This window comes from Staurois parvus, unplaced genomic scaffold (genome assembly GCF_062004578.1).
Source record: "Staurois parvus isolate SC_StPar_1 unplaced genomic scaffold, SC_StPar_1.0 ptg000104l, whole genome shotgun sequence".
Lineage (NCBI taxonomy): Eukaryota > Metazoa > Chordata > Amphibia > Anura > Ranidae > Staurois > Staurois parvus.
The window spans coordinates 12546255-12563595 of record NW_028317900.1 but is presented as its reverse complement, the minus strand read 5'-3'; the positions used below and the strand labels follow the sequence as shown (position 1 = coordinate 12563595).

Below are 17341 nucleotides of genomic sequence, written 5' to 3'. Positions count from 1 at the left end.
GTGTCTGGCTGGAGGCCACAGGAGAGATCTGGGGTCTAAAAGATGCTTGATCTCTCCAGAAAGACCTGCTATCACAAGGGATGTTCGCCAGCTCGGCAGGGTTGCATGTTCACACATGCTTTCCACACTGTGGCATCTTGTGTTTTATACGTCCTTTCCTCTTCTACCTTTTTGAGTATTCATTTGGCATTCATTGGATTTTATACAAATAAATCGCTGGTAATGGACTAGGCGATTGCACCTTGATGTTCTTCTTTTTTTTTCTTTTTTTTTTTTTATCACAAGGGATCCTGTTAATTGCAGAGCAATAAAGTTGATCCAAAAAAAGAATTTTAAATATAGAGTGCAAAAAAAAAAAATTAAATAAAACAAATTATAAAATGAAAGGTTCAGCCTCCCACGCACATTTAAAGTGAGGTATCACCACGAATGTCACAGTGACCGCAATCATTCTAGCAGCAGAACGTATATTTAACTCTAAACTCGTAACCTTTAAAGGCTTTTAAAGCTTTGCTTATGGATAATTTAGTGTACCTTAGTTTGTCTTCGTTCCACAAGTGTGGGCAATTTTGTTATCTATGTACTCGGCTTAACATCATCATTTTATATTATACCAAAAAATTGATTATTAGATTGTGTTAGTGTTGACTAAAATTCATTAAAGTGCATTTCTTCCAAAAGACGATGTGCAAATATCACATGACATAAGAAATTGCAGCACCCACCATTTTTTTTCTCTAAGACCTCTGCTTTAAAAAATATACAGTAGGTAAAATAAGTATAAGTATGTCACCTATTTTCTCTGTAAATATATTTCTAAAGGTGCTATTGACAACCAGAACAAATAAGTTCAGAAATTAGGTTTTATGTAAAAAAAAAAAAAGTGAAATGACACAGGGAAAAAGTATTGAACATGCTAACTGAAATCTATTTAATACTTTGTACAAAATCCTTTGTTGGTAATGACTGCTTCAAGATGCCTTCTGTATGGAAAAACTTGCCACATGTATTGCTCAGGTGTGATTTTGGTCCATTCTTCCACATATACCGTCTTCAAATCTTGAAGGTTCCATGGGCCTTTTCTATGAACTCTGATCTTTAATTCTTTCCATAGATTTTCTGTTGGATTCAAGTCAGGTGATTGGCTGGACCATTTCAGCAGCTTTAGTTTCTTTTTTTGAAACCAATTGAGAGTTTCCTTGGCTTTGTGTTTAGGATCATTGTCTTGCTGAAATGTCCACCCTCATGTCATCTTCATCATCCTGGTAGATGGCAGCAGATTTTTATCAAGAATGTCTTGGTACATTTTTCCATTCATCAATTCTTTCAACAATATGAAGTTTGCCACTACCATATGCTGAAAAGCAGCCCCACACCATGATGTTCCCACCTCCAAACTTCACTTTTTGTGTGGTGTTTTTGGGGTGATGTGCAGTGCCATTTGGCCTCCAAACATGTGTATTATGGCTTCCAAAGAGTTCAATTTTGTCTCATTTGACCAGACTATATTCTCCCAGTATTTCACAGGCTTGTCTAAATGTTGTGCAGCAAACTAAATGATCTTCAACATGCTTTTTCTTCAGCAATGGAGTCTTGCGTGATGAGCGTATATACAGGCCATGATTATTGAGTGCATTACTTATTGTTTTCTTTGAAACAATTGTACCTACTAATTCCAGGTCTTTCTGAAGCTCTCCACAAGTGGTCCTTGGCTCTTGGACAACTCTTTTGACCATTCTTTTGACTCTTTCACCGGTGTATGGTGAACATATGTTCTTTCCATTTCCAGATTAAGGCCCAACAGTGCTCACTGGAACATTCAGAGGTTTAGAAATCCTTCTGTAACCAATGCCATCAGTATGTTTTGCAACAATATGGTTGCAGAGGTCTTGAGAGAACTCTTTGCTTTTACCCATCATGAGATTCTTTCTTGTGTGACACACTGGTAATGAGACACCTTTTTATAGGCCATCAGTTGAGACTGAACCAGCTAATATGAATTTGCAGTGACTAGGGGCAGGATTGCTTTCTAATTACTGATAGATTTCAGTTGGTGGCTTTCTATGCCTCTTTTGCACCTCTTTTTGTCATGTGTTCAATACCTTTTCCCTGTGTCATTCCATTTTATTACATATAACTTAATTTCTGAACTTATTTGTTTTGTTTTGTTTTCTTTTATATGGATGGATTGCATGGGTTGTTACCCACGTGGTGAAAATTTCAAGCCAATAGCACCTTATATAGAAATATATTTACAAAGAAAAATGGTGACGTGTTCAATACTTATTTTACCCGCTGTATAATATTCAAATATTAAAAATGCTGGTTTTACATGTATGATAGATATATCAGAATTGGTTTGGGGGTCGAGTAGTTAATGAGTTTTCTTTATTCTTCTGTAACCAGACCTTGCAGAGCTCCTCACATGTTTTGTGGGATGGTATGCTTCCGGTGGTGTGCAGCTTCTTTATGTGCCTATTACTGTGTCACCACTGCTGTCTAGAGAGCAAGTTAACATCTGGATGTGTCAGAGCTCAGCTCCAGCCAAAACTTCCAACAGTATGTGAGTGGAAATCTCAGCAGAAGGGTCACAGATTGCAAATAAATACATTAGGGGATCTATCCATTCCCCACACTGTTCAGTACAGAAGAAAAACATTTTCATCAGAGTTCAGTACTAACACATTGTTCGCCGAGTTTTATGTTTGTTAAAGTGTACCTAAAGACATTTTTTTAGTTTTGGATAGAGTGGAGAAGGATTAGACCCCCTTAGTTTTTATTGCTGTCTATGCCCCCATTCGGGAGATTTACCTTCTCTATTTGTCCTGCTTACCATTATCATTGAAAATGAAAGTTAGAGAAAATCCTAAATTTTGGGTTGTCCCCAGAAAAATAATAGAGGGGAAAACTTCCAATGGGAACACTAGTTCTCGTGAATTCAAAAGAAACCCAAACGTAAGAAACCCCTAAAATTAGAATAAAATATCAGCAGAACGCAGATTACATGAAAACTAAAATATGATTGTGTTCATTCATGCCTTTAGGAGGTAAATCACAGTATCCAGTTTGCATATCTAGAATGGTCACGCTGAAATGTCTACAACAGTGGTCTCCAAACTGCGGCCCAAGGTCCGGATGCGGCCCTTTGCTTGTTTTTATACGGCCCTTGAGGCATTATTCCCCCCACCATCAGCAACAGCACGGCATAGTTCCTGCCACTGACACCAACAATGGGGCATTACGCCTTCCAAGGACACCAATAATGGGACATTATGCCTTCCACTGACAGCAATAATGGGGCATTATGCCTTCCACTGACACCAATGATGGAGCACTATTCCTTCCACTGACAACAATAATGGGGCATTATTCCTCCCACTGACACCAATGATAGGGCACTATTCCTCCTACTGACACTAATTATAAGGCACTATTTCTCCTACTGACACCAGTGATGGGGCACTATTCCTCCCACTGACACCAGTGATGGGATACTGTTCCTCCCACTGACACCAATGATGGGGCAATATTCCTTCCACTAACACCAATAATGGGGCATTATTCCTCCTACTGAAACCAATGATGGAGCATTATTCCTCCTACTGAAACCAATGATAGGGCACTATTCCTCCTACTGAAACCAATGATGGGGCACTATTCCTCCTACTGATAGCAATGATGGGGCACTATCCCTTCCACTGACACCAACAATGAGACACTATTCCTCCTGCTGACACCAATGATGGGGCACTATTCCTCCCAGTGACGCCAACAATGGGAAACTATTCCTCCCACTGACACCAACAATGGGAAATTATTCCTCCCATTGATACCAGTGATGGGGCATTATAGCTCCCTTTAATACCAATGATGAGGCATTGTTTACTCCCACTGACGCTGGGACATTTTCTTCTCCCACTGGCCACAGTCCAGCCCCTCTAAAGTCTGAAGGACAGTAAACTGGCCCTTTGTTTATAAAGTTTGGAGACCCCTGATATACAGTATCTGAGAAGAATCTGGTTTTGATGCATTTTGATACACTTGAGCATAGGTGGTTTAGGTTTTGTGAAATCCAAAGTTGTAGGTTCCTCATGACTGCTCAACTTGTCAAAATCCTATGTGGTGGTTGTCCTGTCAAAGCAGCTATAGTAATTGGTCAATGATAACAGTGCATTCAAGGCAGGAGATGTTCTCTCTTCTCCCATTCTCACTCCTTCCTATATCTGCCCGATACATACTAGCCCCATACATACTACCAATTTCCCTTTTCTGATTTTTTCCCTTTCCACTTTTTTTCCCTTACATCCTTCCAATTACCCATTTATTAGAAATATTGCACGCGCATCTTTCATTTCCATCACAGACCACCAATGGCATCAACCTTCTGGAATACACACTGACCATGTGCTTGGTCAAGCATCCAAACCCTGAAGAAGGGGAAAGACTTGAAACTCACCGGATGTACATTTGCAAAGAACAGTGGACATGTCTTCATTCTGCATAAAACAGCCACCTTTATATGCAGAAAAATGTATCTAGCGATCCTGTGATATTAGATACATATGATGTTCTATGTTTGACTTTTCTGCAGTTTATAAAGGGGAATTAGCTTAACCCCTGAAGAGTTTTTCAGAGTCAGCATGTTCCGAGTCGTAAAATACAAGAAAGAAGTAGCTGTGGCAGCATATTGTACACGCATACGTGGTGAAGGTCTGTACCCACCAGACTCCAGCCCATACAATGACTCATTGGTGAAGAGTTGCTCAACTGGCCACACATTTATAAATTACACTCAGCAGGGGTGAGCCTGACTATTGTGCTGTCTGAGCCACAGAATAACATGACACCTTTCCCTTGTCCTGTATGCAAGGCAATTTGTAGTATAAGTCAACCACTACTAGGAAAAAAAACAGATTTCACTAGTGCAATATCAGCTGTTTTCAGTGTGGTAAAATACCCGCCTTTGTTGTGAAAATTTTGTTTTATGTCCATAGCATACTTTTAGATTTAGCCCCTGTTCACACTGCTTGCGCATTAGAAATAGTGCAACTTCACTTGAGATTGCAGTTTCAAAAAGTCACGTCAATGCAACTTCAGGTGCGGCTTGCAGACATCTGTGCAACTTCATGCAGAGATGTCTATACAAGTCGCACCCAAGATCAGCAAAAGTAGTGCAGAAGCTACTTTTCAAATCAGTGTGACTCCAACGAAGTAGAATGGTTCCATTGCCGATCATTGGAAGCGATTTGTCATACGATTGGTACGGTCAAAGTTGCATCAGTGTTAACCAGGGCTTATATATTGACTTTTTTCTGTTATCCAAGTCAAATTGGGGGAAATTATATTAACCCTGCCCGCCTCCCGGCTTCTGGCTTCCTGGGTATGATAAAGTTTGAAATAAAGTTTGAAACATGAAATCATAAATTATAATAAATAATCATAAAAAATAATAATGTAATAATAATAAATTTAATTCAATAATATAATCAAACCTAAAACAATGAAATATAGCGCCAAGTTCGCACATCACTGATCTTAGTCGCAAAATCTTTTTCAGTGTCTGATGACGAATATCCCCACAAATCATCACTCAATTCTGCAAGTGGTTCTAATTTACTATCGCTGTTCTCTCGCTGGTCTAAAACCGATTTTGACCTAAAGGGACACTTTTTGGACACCATGGACATTTCTCAGTTTCCAGGCAGAAAGAACAGTAAAAATATAGGCAGGGCACAGGACAAAGCACTCGGGACAAAATGTATGTGAAATGGTTTGATACAGTAATGTTATACTATGTGATTTTAGTGTATTTAGTGAATGTGACTTTTAACATTTTTTACTTTTCCACCGCTCCGTCCCCTGTACGTCCTGACGTTGCAGGGAACGGAACCCGGAAGAGGAGATGGCTGGGGACGCTGCAGGGGGGACATCACGGGAGCGCAGGACAAGGTAAGTGCAGGAGGGAATCCCTGAGCAACGCAGCAGGGTAATCCTGAGTGTAGCCCGGGGTTACCGCTTTTGGTACTGAAAGTTTAACCCCAAGCTACACCCGGGAATACCGCCAGGGGGGTTAAAGGGCCAGGAGGCGCTGCCGGTGTGAAGAGGTTAATAGCAAAAAGTAAAAAATATTGTTTTTCTCTCAAAATTGTCTGGTCTTTTTTTTAATAGCAAAAGAAAAAAACAGCACAGGCGATCAAATACCACCGAAATAAAGCTCAATTCATGGGAAAAAAGGGCCGTAAATTTCATTTGGGTGCAGCGTTGCATGACTGTGCAATTGTGAGTTAAAGTAACTTTGTGCCGTAAAACAAAAAATGGCCTTGTCAGGAAGATGGGGTAAATGCTCAGGAGGGCAAGTGGTTAACATTGTAGCCATCACAGGTAGGACAATGACCACAATTCGAATTCTTGAAGTCTGCCCTGAAGGCTACAGCCGGCCTTATACCGTACAAATCGTTGCCTGCAGTTTTTTCATCTTGTGTTTTGAGGTTATGTATAATGAGGTGAAAACTGAAACCATCTTTCCAGAAACTCATCCGTGACACAAATGAAGTGTGGTACAGACTGTAGGCCAGATAGCAATCTGCAGCTTTACTTCCTCCCTTGTCACTGATGTAAATATAGAGGGGCAGTCATGTGAGGAGACGGCAATACCGAGGCCTGCTGCAAGACGTGTCACTGGGCCGAACATTGCTCCCATCTCTGTAGGTATGTACCTATTTCTTTCCAAATGGCATGTTGTCATTTAGTCTAGGTAACATACAATCAATTCATGTGTTTTAGAGCAATTCAAGTTTATTAGAAAGTGTAGGGGAAGGTGATGCTGATTGCATTGGGCTTTTTGTAAAGATCAGATTATTTTGCGTTTTTTGTTTTTTTTTTTTTCTCATTACTGATTGTAAATGAGGTATTCCAGAAAAAAATACTTTATTAACAACTAGTGATATAGCACTGCTTGTACAGCAAAGAGACATTTTTTTATGTCCAAAATGAAAAAGTAATTTTGATGTAAAATTTGGAATGTTAATAAAGTCTAATAACAAAAATGTTTAAAAATTACAAAACGCAAAGCTAGGCATAAAAAGCAACATTATCAAAAAAAGTAAACAATTAGGTAAACAGTGAGACAGATGGAAATAGATAGGAGAACATGATGCAAGACACAAAGGGACAGATGGGGACTAGTCTAGATAAAATACAAACCATAGGGCAGAGAAACAGGTGTGTAAGTTTGACCTGGTCATTGTCGATGTGTAAAAATGGAACAATAAGAATCGTCCCTCGTTTAGCTTTAATGGGCACCATGATCTATATGTATCCCCATCCCTATTAAGACGGCCATAGTGGAATTTAATCTTGACCAGTTAAGCATGGACGAGCCAAGATTCGAAACGTCTATCAGCAGGCTGCTTATACCTAAGTCGATCCGTCAGTCGACTTGGGTACAACCAGCAGTCGTAATTTTTACATGCGATCACTGCCAGCAACTATAGCTGCTAGCAGTAATCATTGTGTTCTGACGACTGGGAATGCTGGATGCCACCAGAACACAACAGCACTGCGGGAGAGATTCCTTCATCAACACTGACTGTGTTGATGGGGGAACCAAGCGAAGCAAGTGGCGGAAGGAAAGAACATTGCATAATCTATGGACTGCTTTACTCAATTATTGAACCATATCACTAAAATGGGACTTTTCAGGTGCATTTAATGGATGGATTGATCAAAATTTAGCCAGTTCAGCAGGGACCAGCTGAATTTTGATCCATGTGTGCCCACTGCAGTTGAACGTAGGTTGATCTACCGTTCAACTGCCTGGTCAGATAAAAGCAGCTCGATCAGCACGGTAGCCAATGGCTACCGTGCTGATCAGTGTATTCCTACAGCGAAGAAGTCCAGTAGACTCCTCCTCTATCAGAATGCAAACGCAGCAGTGAGGATTCCTGCATCTACCTTGAATGTGTAGAGGGGGAATCAGTTCAGTTTTTTTTTTTGTTCAGCCTGCTGGCTGGACGAAAAAAAAACTGACCACGTATTGGCAGCTGAGGACTATATTTTTCACAAAAGAGATCATATAAACATTTAAAGGTTTATTTACATCATATAAAACAATTATATATTGTGCAGTGTGAACAAATAAAACTATGTATATCCCCCTGGAAGTTGGAAATCACTGAAGTAGACACAGTGGTGTATTTAGCTGTTGTGCTGCCCTAGGCAACACTAAAATTGGGCATCCCCCCTCCCGCCACTACACCACTACAATTGGGTGCCCGTCACCACCACCAGTATCCCAGAGGCCCCACCCCTGGACCCTGCTGCTGCTAAAATTGGGCACCCACCACCAGCACCTCCCATGGGCCCCGCTGCTGCTACTCTCCGCCAACCCCCCCCCCCAAGCCCCCGCAGAGAGAGAGTTAGTTAAACATTTACCTTTGGCTCCAGAGAGGTAACCTTTACCTCTCTGGAGCCAAGTCCAGTGTCTTCCTTCCTTGTGTGGGAAGCTTACACCCTCCAGCAGTGCGCAGCTACACCAGGTCCCCCCGAATATTGCCACGCTAGGCAAACGCCTTGTTTGCCTCATTCTGCACACAGGAGGTCAGCAGCTTGGCACCATTGCCATTCAACAAGTGCTTTGCATTTATACATTGCATGTGCATAGATTGCATATACTGTTAAGTTACACCTGGGAAAAGAGTGGCTGTCTATTAACTCTTAACTATTGTTAATAATTGAAGTTGTAGTAGAGGCCAATACAAAAGAAGTAATGCAGATAAGTACATCTCAGTTTGGCAGTGTCTAGCGAATCAAAGTCCACAGAACAATTAAAATAAGACACAACATAACCAGTAGCTCTGGACAATTTACTATACAACCAAATAGGACTTCGCTGATCCAACATCCTAGCTCAGTCCAAACCATGGACTAGCCCAAATTGAAAGATGTTCACCAGTTCTCACTAGGTGTAAGGGACCGCCCGGCGACACCACTAGCACTCCACTGATCAGGCGTCCCCAGCGCACGGAGTCTAAGCCCTAGAGTACTTGTTCACCAGGGCCCCTAATGGTGGGGATGGACTTGGAGTACCCCGGGACCAGGTTGTGACTACTGAGGATACCCGTCAGTGGTAGGGGTATTCGCCAGGGGCTCCCACGGGAGAGAGCCTGATATGAGGAGGTCTGGAGACCCCGTTGAGAGGCATGGATGGATGGATGTCTGAGTAAGTGCAAAGTCAGGCAGGCCGGGTCGGTAACTATGGGGACGGTGTGGTACAAAGCAGCGGGCAGAGAATAGTCGGGTCACATGCCAGGTCAGCAACAGCAGGTCAGGTCCAATAGGGGGCATCCAGGAGAGAGGTCAGGCAAAGCAAGGGTCTGGGCAGGAGAATACAGCAGGGTCAGGCACAATCTGGGTCAGCAACTTACAAGAAACAGGTTCGCAATACAGGGTAAGACCAGAAGGCACTGAATGAAAGCTCAGGGCCATTTAAATATCCCGCCCTGCGCTGTCATTGGTGCCAGGCGCGTGCCCGCGGCCTCTACTGCGCATGCGCGAGCTCGATCGCCGCAGTCGGCCCGGCCCTAGTGCCCGTGTCCCTGCACAGGGCGGTGCACTTCGCCGAGACCAGCGCCGCGGCGATCCCCAACACTAGGTCCTATTAAAGGATGAATTGTAGGAGGACTGAGTTGATTTCCAAAGTGCATAGTTACTGTATCTACACTACCCAAAGAGAATGTAGGCAAAACAATGGAAAAAAAGGAAAGCGCAAAGGAGAATATTGCAAGGAAGAATGGAAGATATGGGTGGCTGGGAGGGCTGACTGAATAGGGAAGGTCTCTTGTCCCTAGGGTAGTGGGGCACATAATTCCCTTTTATTAAAACGATAGTAAACAACAACCTTTTCTAAAAAACAAAAAAAAACTTGCAAGACAATGGTATATTGTTCTAGCATGCATCGCATACTAGCACAGTATGTGAAATTTACCTTAAAACTAAGCTCTCTAGTGGCGCGTTGTCACCAGTGGCAGGGCTTCCATCTTCACCTGGTCCTTCTTCCGGGTTCACAGGCTTGAAGGGCCCAGCCGTGCTATAGTCACTTTTTATAGCACGCAGCTCTGAAGGAACGGCACAGGCATGCCGGTGCTCTACACAAGTACATATCTCCTATACAGTGCATGTTTAGGAGATATTTACAGTACCTACAGGTAAGCCTTATTATTTTCTTACCTGTAGGTACAAGAACTGACTTTACTACCACTTTAAATTTGCATTAATACAGCCAAGAGTTGGTCACTCGACCCAAATGCAAGTTATAAGAATGAAATTGGGTAAGGTTATGAGTACATGTGCATGTGTGTAATCATTGTGCTACCATTTCCATTGTCAATCATTGTACAACCATTTCCATTGTCAGTCATTGCGCTACCATTTCTGTTGTCAATCATTGCGCTACCATTTCCATTGTCAATCATTGCGCTACCATTTCTGTTGTCAATCATTGCACTACCATTTCCATTGTCAATCGTTGCGCTACCATTTCTGTTGTCAGTCATTGCGCTACCATTGCCATTGTCAATCATTGCGCTACCATTGCCATTGTCAATCATTGCGCTACCCTTTCCATTGTCAATCATTGTGCTACCATTTCCATTGTCAGTCATTGTGCTATCATATGTTAGTGCGGTATATTTTGAAATTCTGTACATGACCAATTCTGTGGCATACCAGTTGAAGTCCAAAGGGTGGAATTCTTCTCCTTTACAACCAAACTGAGAATTTGTATAAGTGAAAGTTGACAGAGATGGGTATGTTGGTTTAGATTTGTAGCACAGAAACCATAGGTAACAGGCTAAATTATTATTTAATTAATTTGGGAAGTGTAGTAGACCTAGCTTTCTATACTCCTCTCTTCTCCTCAATCATCAAGCTTATGATAAATCTACCAACATAGTGGCCCCACACCTCCGCTATGCAGCTCTGGCTGCGACTGAATCCGTCAGAAATCCTTCACGCTTTTTTAGTGCACATGTGTCATTGCCTTCATTCATTTCAATGAAAAACCGACTGATAAGCGGGCTAACCACTAATGGGAATGGTAGGTGCTGTGTGCATATTCCAGCACAGTCTGGTAGATTTCTGAGGATTTCAGACACAGTTTTTGTGGTGTTTAGCAGACCTCACAGTGAAGATCTCAGGACAGCAACAATGTGGTAGGTAGGTATTTCCAGTGAAAGTGCTGAGGGGATGTAGTTAGAAAAAGAAAAGTGCCTTAAAGTGGAGCTTCACTCTCTCAGTCAACATTGACTAGTTGTAATCCTTGTGCTGTTATCGTTAGTAAATAGATAGGAAAGTCTACAATATTTATTTGTTTTAGACCCAGTTCACACCGGGTGCAGCTTTGAAGTTGCACTACTTCAGCGTGATTTCAAAGCTGCCGATCAGTGCGACTTCATGTCCGGCTTGCCAACATCTGTGTGACTTTATACACAGATGTCAATGCAATTTGCACATGAAATCACACAAAAAGAACCTATTTCAAAGTTGCACCAATTTGTATGGCTCCATTGCGGCAAATAGGGTGTGACTTGTCATGTGACTTGACAGATCCAAATTGTATGACAAGTCACACCCGGTGTGAATGGGAGCAAAAACGTTCTTATACTCACTGGCCACTTTATTAGGTACAACTGTTCAATTGCTGGGTAACATAAATTGCTAATCACATGGCAGCAACTGTGTATTTAGTGTATTTAGGCATCTAGACATGATTAAGTTGACTTGCTGAAGTTCAAACTGAGCGTCAGAATGGGGAAGAAAGAGAGGATTTAAGTGACTTTGAACATGGCATGGTTGTTGGTGCCAGATGGGCTGGTCTGAGTATTTAAAAAAACTGCTGATCTACTGGGTTTTTCACATACAACCATCTCTAGGGTTTACAGAGAATGGCCCGAAAAAGAGATGTGGTTGAAAATGCCTTGTTGATGTCAGAGGAGAATGGGCAGACTGGTTCGAGATGTTAGAAAGGCAACAGTAACTCAAAACACCACTCGTTACAACCAAGGTATGCAGAATACCATCTTTGAATGCACAACACATCAAACCTTGAAGCAGATGGGCTACAGCAGCAGTAGACCACATCAGGTGCCACTCTTGTCAGCTAAGAACAGGAAACGGAGGCTACAATTCACACAGGCTCATCAAATTTGGACACTAGAAGATTGAAAAAACGTGGCCTGGTTTGATGAGTCTTTATGTCAGCTACGCCATTCAGATGGTGGGGTCAGAATTTGGCGTAAACAACATGAAGTATGGATCCATCCTGCCTTGTATCGACGGTTCATGGATGTGCAGCCAACAAATCTGCAGCAACTGCGTGATGCCATCATGTCAATATGGACCAAAATCTCTAAGGAATGTTTCCAACACCTTGTTGAATCTATGCCATGAAGAATTAAGGCAGTTCTGAAGGCAAAAGGGGGTCCAACCCGATACTAGCAAGGTGTACCAAAAAAAAAGTGGCCCATGAGTGTATATTTCTTCAGTTACTTCCTGGTTTCTAGGCCTAGGAAAATTATGTCGTACATCTCAGGAGGGGAGGAGGGGCTTTCTCGGCTAAGCACACCCTCTTCCCTGTGTGACTGAGCTAAAGGCAGATGGATTCCAGAAAGTACAGTAAATACATGAATCATCTGCACTTACTCAAGATGGCCATGACCAGAGATGCTAAGGGGATGCTTTTCAAAGTGTCTTCTGTGTGTGTGTGTTCACGTTTATAAATCTTTTTTTTTTTTTTTTCCTTTTTTTAAGTGATCACATACACTCTATTATCAGCTGCGTATGGAGCTTAGAGAGCTGGGGGAAGAGAAGCAGCAGTACACAGGTCTTCCCGGTGAATGGCTGTGCAGGGGGTGGGGGAGAGTCAGCACAAGACTGATCATTGGATTACCTCTCAGCACAGCCAGAAAACTGACCACATTGTGCTCTCCTACCTAGCATGGTCAGTTTTTAATAGGAAAGCAGAGGGACTGGCAGGTACACCAGGAATTTCACACAAAGGAAGCAATACAAAGAGAACAGGATACTTTTTCATACAAGTACATAGTACAAAAGTCACTTATCAGGAATATGAACTGCTGGGTTTACATATTCATTAAGGCATTAGCTCTCTATTGCTTGGCTTGATTGATTAATGAAGATCGAACCTTAGAACTCCATTGGGTACTCATGAGATTGGCTCACTAGAGTCCGTAAGGAAGTCTGTTCATCTACCAGCCATGGAATTTGAAATGTTCATTTTGTAGATGTTCTTCTCCAACTTAGCGAAAACATCAGGACACTGAAACTATACAGCTATATCTCTGACAAATCCCAAATATGCTTTTGTTGGTCCAAATATTCTTTGCTATCACAGGTATTTTTATTGGGTGGCCTCTTCAGTAATATATTAATATCTGTGATATAAAACATTGAATTATAAAATAAAGTATTTTGTATGTTATATTGAAGTTATACAATTAGATGTTTTAATTGGTCTGTGTTGTATGGTATTTTAATATGTAGTTTTTTTTTTTCTCCTGCAGGATGGAGCAGGATATTTTTCTGAGCTCAGATGAATTGGACGATGATGTATTTTATCCTGATGACTTTGGGTTTCCTGTTCAGCCTCTGACCCCTTCAGCTATGTTCACCCACAGCCCAGCTTACACTTGTATGTTAGGTCGATTTCAGCTGTTCCCCCTCTCCCATTGCTGTGGCCCCGGGTGCAGGATCACGGACTGCGAGGATAAGGCCACCCAAACCTTAGAGCCATCATCTGTTAATGGTGATATTATGTTACCTTGTGGTGTCGCAGAATCCCCCCAGAGACTCTTTTATGGTAAGCGACTCATACCTGTTAATGCTGTATTTATTGTTCTTTGTTGTAGCAGCTGAACTTGTCTTTTCACCATTAATTGAATAAAATCATTCTTGTTTTCTTTTTCCTTTTAAAGTGTACGTCTAGGTAAAACCTTTTAGGAAATGGTTTGACCCTCTGTCATGTTTTTATTGCAGTGTACAAGGGACACATTTCTGAAAGGCTTATAGTCAGCCACTATATATATATATATATATATATATATATATATATATATATATATATAAAATATATTTTATTTGCTACAAAATATGCTAGAACGCATGCATTCTATGTTATATGTAATACTACACAATATTTGTGCTGGGATGCTATACAAACCTATTCTCAACAATAATGTATAGCTAGTCACATGATTAATATTAAAAAATAGGCAAGTAATCACCCGAGAAGACTGTAAGCAGGCAAGTAGGGACAATTTATTGCAGAAAAGACTTTGCATGTCTCTTCTGCAATAAAAGCCTGCCTGCTGGCTGTTTGTTACATTGGAATGTCAGTTCCGCTTTAATGATAAATTCGAGCTGAGCTCCCCCATGCCTCTTATCAGTTTGGTTCTCTCTCTCTCCCTCATCTATCCAAACACCCAGATCCTCCTCCACCATTGATTCCCCAGTTGTACTCCTCCTAGTATGTAGGATGCATGCATATTTTTTACTTTACATTAAAAAAACAAATCCGTGTATATAATTTAGTCTTTGTGAAAGTTAGAGTCTACAAACTATGGTATATTTGTTTGAAAAGTGATCCTAATGTACCGACTGCCTATCTTGTTCTAAAATGCCAGGACAGTACAAATCTCCCCAAAATGACCCCTTATTGTAAAACAGATAGTCTATGATAGAGAGTTCTCAAATGTTTAAAGAGTGAGCTGTTCCCATATCCATGGTACAATGAATCCTTGCATTTTTCACACACTGCATAGGCATACTTACAATTACACCCCAGAACACATTCTGCTACTCCTCCCGAGTATGGCGATACCACATATGTGAAATTTATTTCACAGCATAGAAGCATAGAGGGGCCCAAAATACAAAGAGCACCTTTTGGGTTTTTAATAAAGCATATATTACATGTTAAACTTACTGACTACATATCATATTTCTTGAGTCCCTGAAGTTCCAAGACAGGAGAAACACCTACAAAATGACCCGATTATGGAGAGAGCAAACACTTCATGGTATCTTCTAAGAGGCATGGACGTAAAGAGGAGCTCAACCAAAAAGGGGAAGTTCTGCTTTAAACACTGGTCCCCTGCTCCGCATTAAGGATTGGCACCTTTGGGGTGTGGGGAACTGGGTACCTGAAATTGACAGGTACCCACTCACACTTCTGCTGCGATTGCCTAGGCAATCAGGAGGAGTTGTCCTCTTTCCTCCCTCCCTGTAGTCTTCTGGGACACTTAACAGGTCCCAGAAGACTACGGGACTATTCAGAAAGTGCAGCGCTACTCATGCTACAGTTTTTGCAGCTTTTTTAAAGTGTGACTGGAACACTGCTTTAATTTTTTTTTGCCACAAGTTTCTGTAGAATGCTGGAAATAAAATGAAAATGTATTTTTTACACAAACTTGCCAATAAGATATTTCTAACAAACATCATAAGCATACTTGGAATTATACATATTATACTACTTGTCCCAAGGATGATTTTTTTTTTTTTTTGTTGTACACAAAGTTGTCAATTTCATAAGATATTTTTCACACATAGCATGGGTATACTTAGAATTTCACCACAAAACACATTCTGCTACTCTTCCTGATACCAAATGTGTGAGACGTTGTCAAAGTTTAGACTGATTATGTACTGGACATTGTTTCTTGTTTATCACACAAATCAACCTATTGTGTCAACAACCGTGTACTCTGTGCATAACAGTAAAAATGTAGCGCCAATCAACAGTTCAAGAATCAAATGAAAATAAAATGACCGTCCATATAATCAAATTTTCAGTGAAAAAAACTTGAAAATATCAGTCCACCACCACAAAGTGCTCTTGCTTGCAGTAAAGAAATGCCATCCACATCTCCCCATGAATTCAAGATTCGCCAAAACTGATGGCTCCCACTACAACAGCGTGAACGCCCCTATGTCCAAACGGAAGTTCCATAAATGCACGTGATAGCAAATGACTAGGTACCACTCTGTCTGGATTGGCTGTGATAAAATAACGCTCACAAGGAGCAAAGATGCTTCCAATAGTGTAGTATTTATTATAAAATCCATATAAAATGCATCAAGTACATCAAAGAAATGTCAGCTTACATAGATGGCCGCTGGCAACCCGGAATCGTGCAGCAGCATGACGTCAGCACTGTACACTCCTCCCCAACCGTGTACTCTAAAGCTGGCCATTCATGGCTCAGTTTTTTTTATTCAGCCAATGGGTTGAAGGAAAAAAAAACAGAATTGATTTCCCCATCCACACAGTCATGGTGGATGCAAGAATTCTCCCCACTTTGTCGTTGTAATCTGACAATGAATAGTCAGCTGGACTCCTTAGAATACATTAAACCAGCCGAATTTGCATCTGCCTCTATACAGGGAATATAGCTTAGTGTAGCATCACCTTTAGTAGTCTCCTTTCCTGCAAGCTGAGCCCACTGGCATGTGGCTGCCCCCAGGAATGCCATGTTCACAGCCAAGGAAGTACAGGAGGCCGAAGAAGAATGACCTCTTTTGGATGACAACTTTATTACAGCTACAAGCTTCAATAATTATTTCTTCAGTGTTATTATCATCATAGATTTATTATCTACTAATATCTACAGTATGTACTTGTGCTTGAATAACATAATTATCTATAAATTATTTATTGATTATAGGTTGTGCAGTATTACAGTATGATTGTGTTTGTTAGTATAATATTTATATTTAATGTAGAGTGTATGTTTTAGCTTGTTTTGCAGCAAATAAAGAATATATTTGTTTTTAGTAACTACCCGAAGTAAGACATTGTCACGATCTACCAGTAGATCTTGGCCAGGTGACTGGTAGATCACGGTCAGGGCTTGCTGACCCGTCATCCCAGAGCATCAGAGTGCAATACAGAGGGACTCTTTGTAAAGTTGGAGTTGTAGTAGGGAGCAAGAGCCACATAAGCCGATGTCTCCTCTGTAGTGCTGGCTCCTGTCCCATGCGGAGTGATACCAACTGCACTCCATCTCTTATCCCGGCTAGCAGCCTCCAGAGTGGTGCCAGCAGCAGGAAAGAAGAGATCTTCAGGTCAGTGTGAAGCAATACACTGGAAATATAGTATAGGACTGCTTTCACACTGATGCGCTGCAGTTTCCTGACACAGTAGGTGCAGTGCGCAGTACTATGGGCTCATTCCCCAGTGCAGTAGGCACTGCTGCTCCTCTCAAAAGTGATCTAAGTGTGTTTGACAAGTGGTGAGGAGACGTTATGTTGCCTCCTCACCACCTGA

The 17341-nt window shown here is 41.4% G+C and overlaps 1 protein-coding gene across 3 annotated transcripts in view; it reads left to right on the top strand.

Moving 5' to 3' along the window:
- BMF (Bcl2 modifying factor) overlaps nucleotides 1-17341 on the top strand; it is a 100331-nt gene that overhangs the window by 24623 nt on the left and 58367 nt on the right. For 2 of the 3 annotated variants that reach the window (XM_089671336.1, XM_089671338.1), the window contains exon 2: nucleotides 13581-13876. In XM_089671336.1, the coding sequence (XP_089527462.1) occupies nucleotides 13582-13876 (295 nt within the window). In that variant the 5' untranslated portion in view covers nucleotide 13581. Of the gene's footprint in view, nucleotides 1-6608; nucleotides 6709-13580; nucleotides 13877-17341 lie in introns of those variants that run through there. The other variant, XM_089671337.1, reaches the window with a different exon arrangement.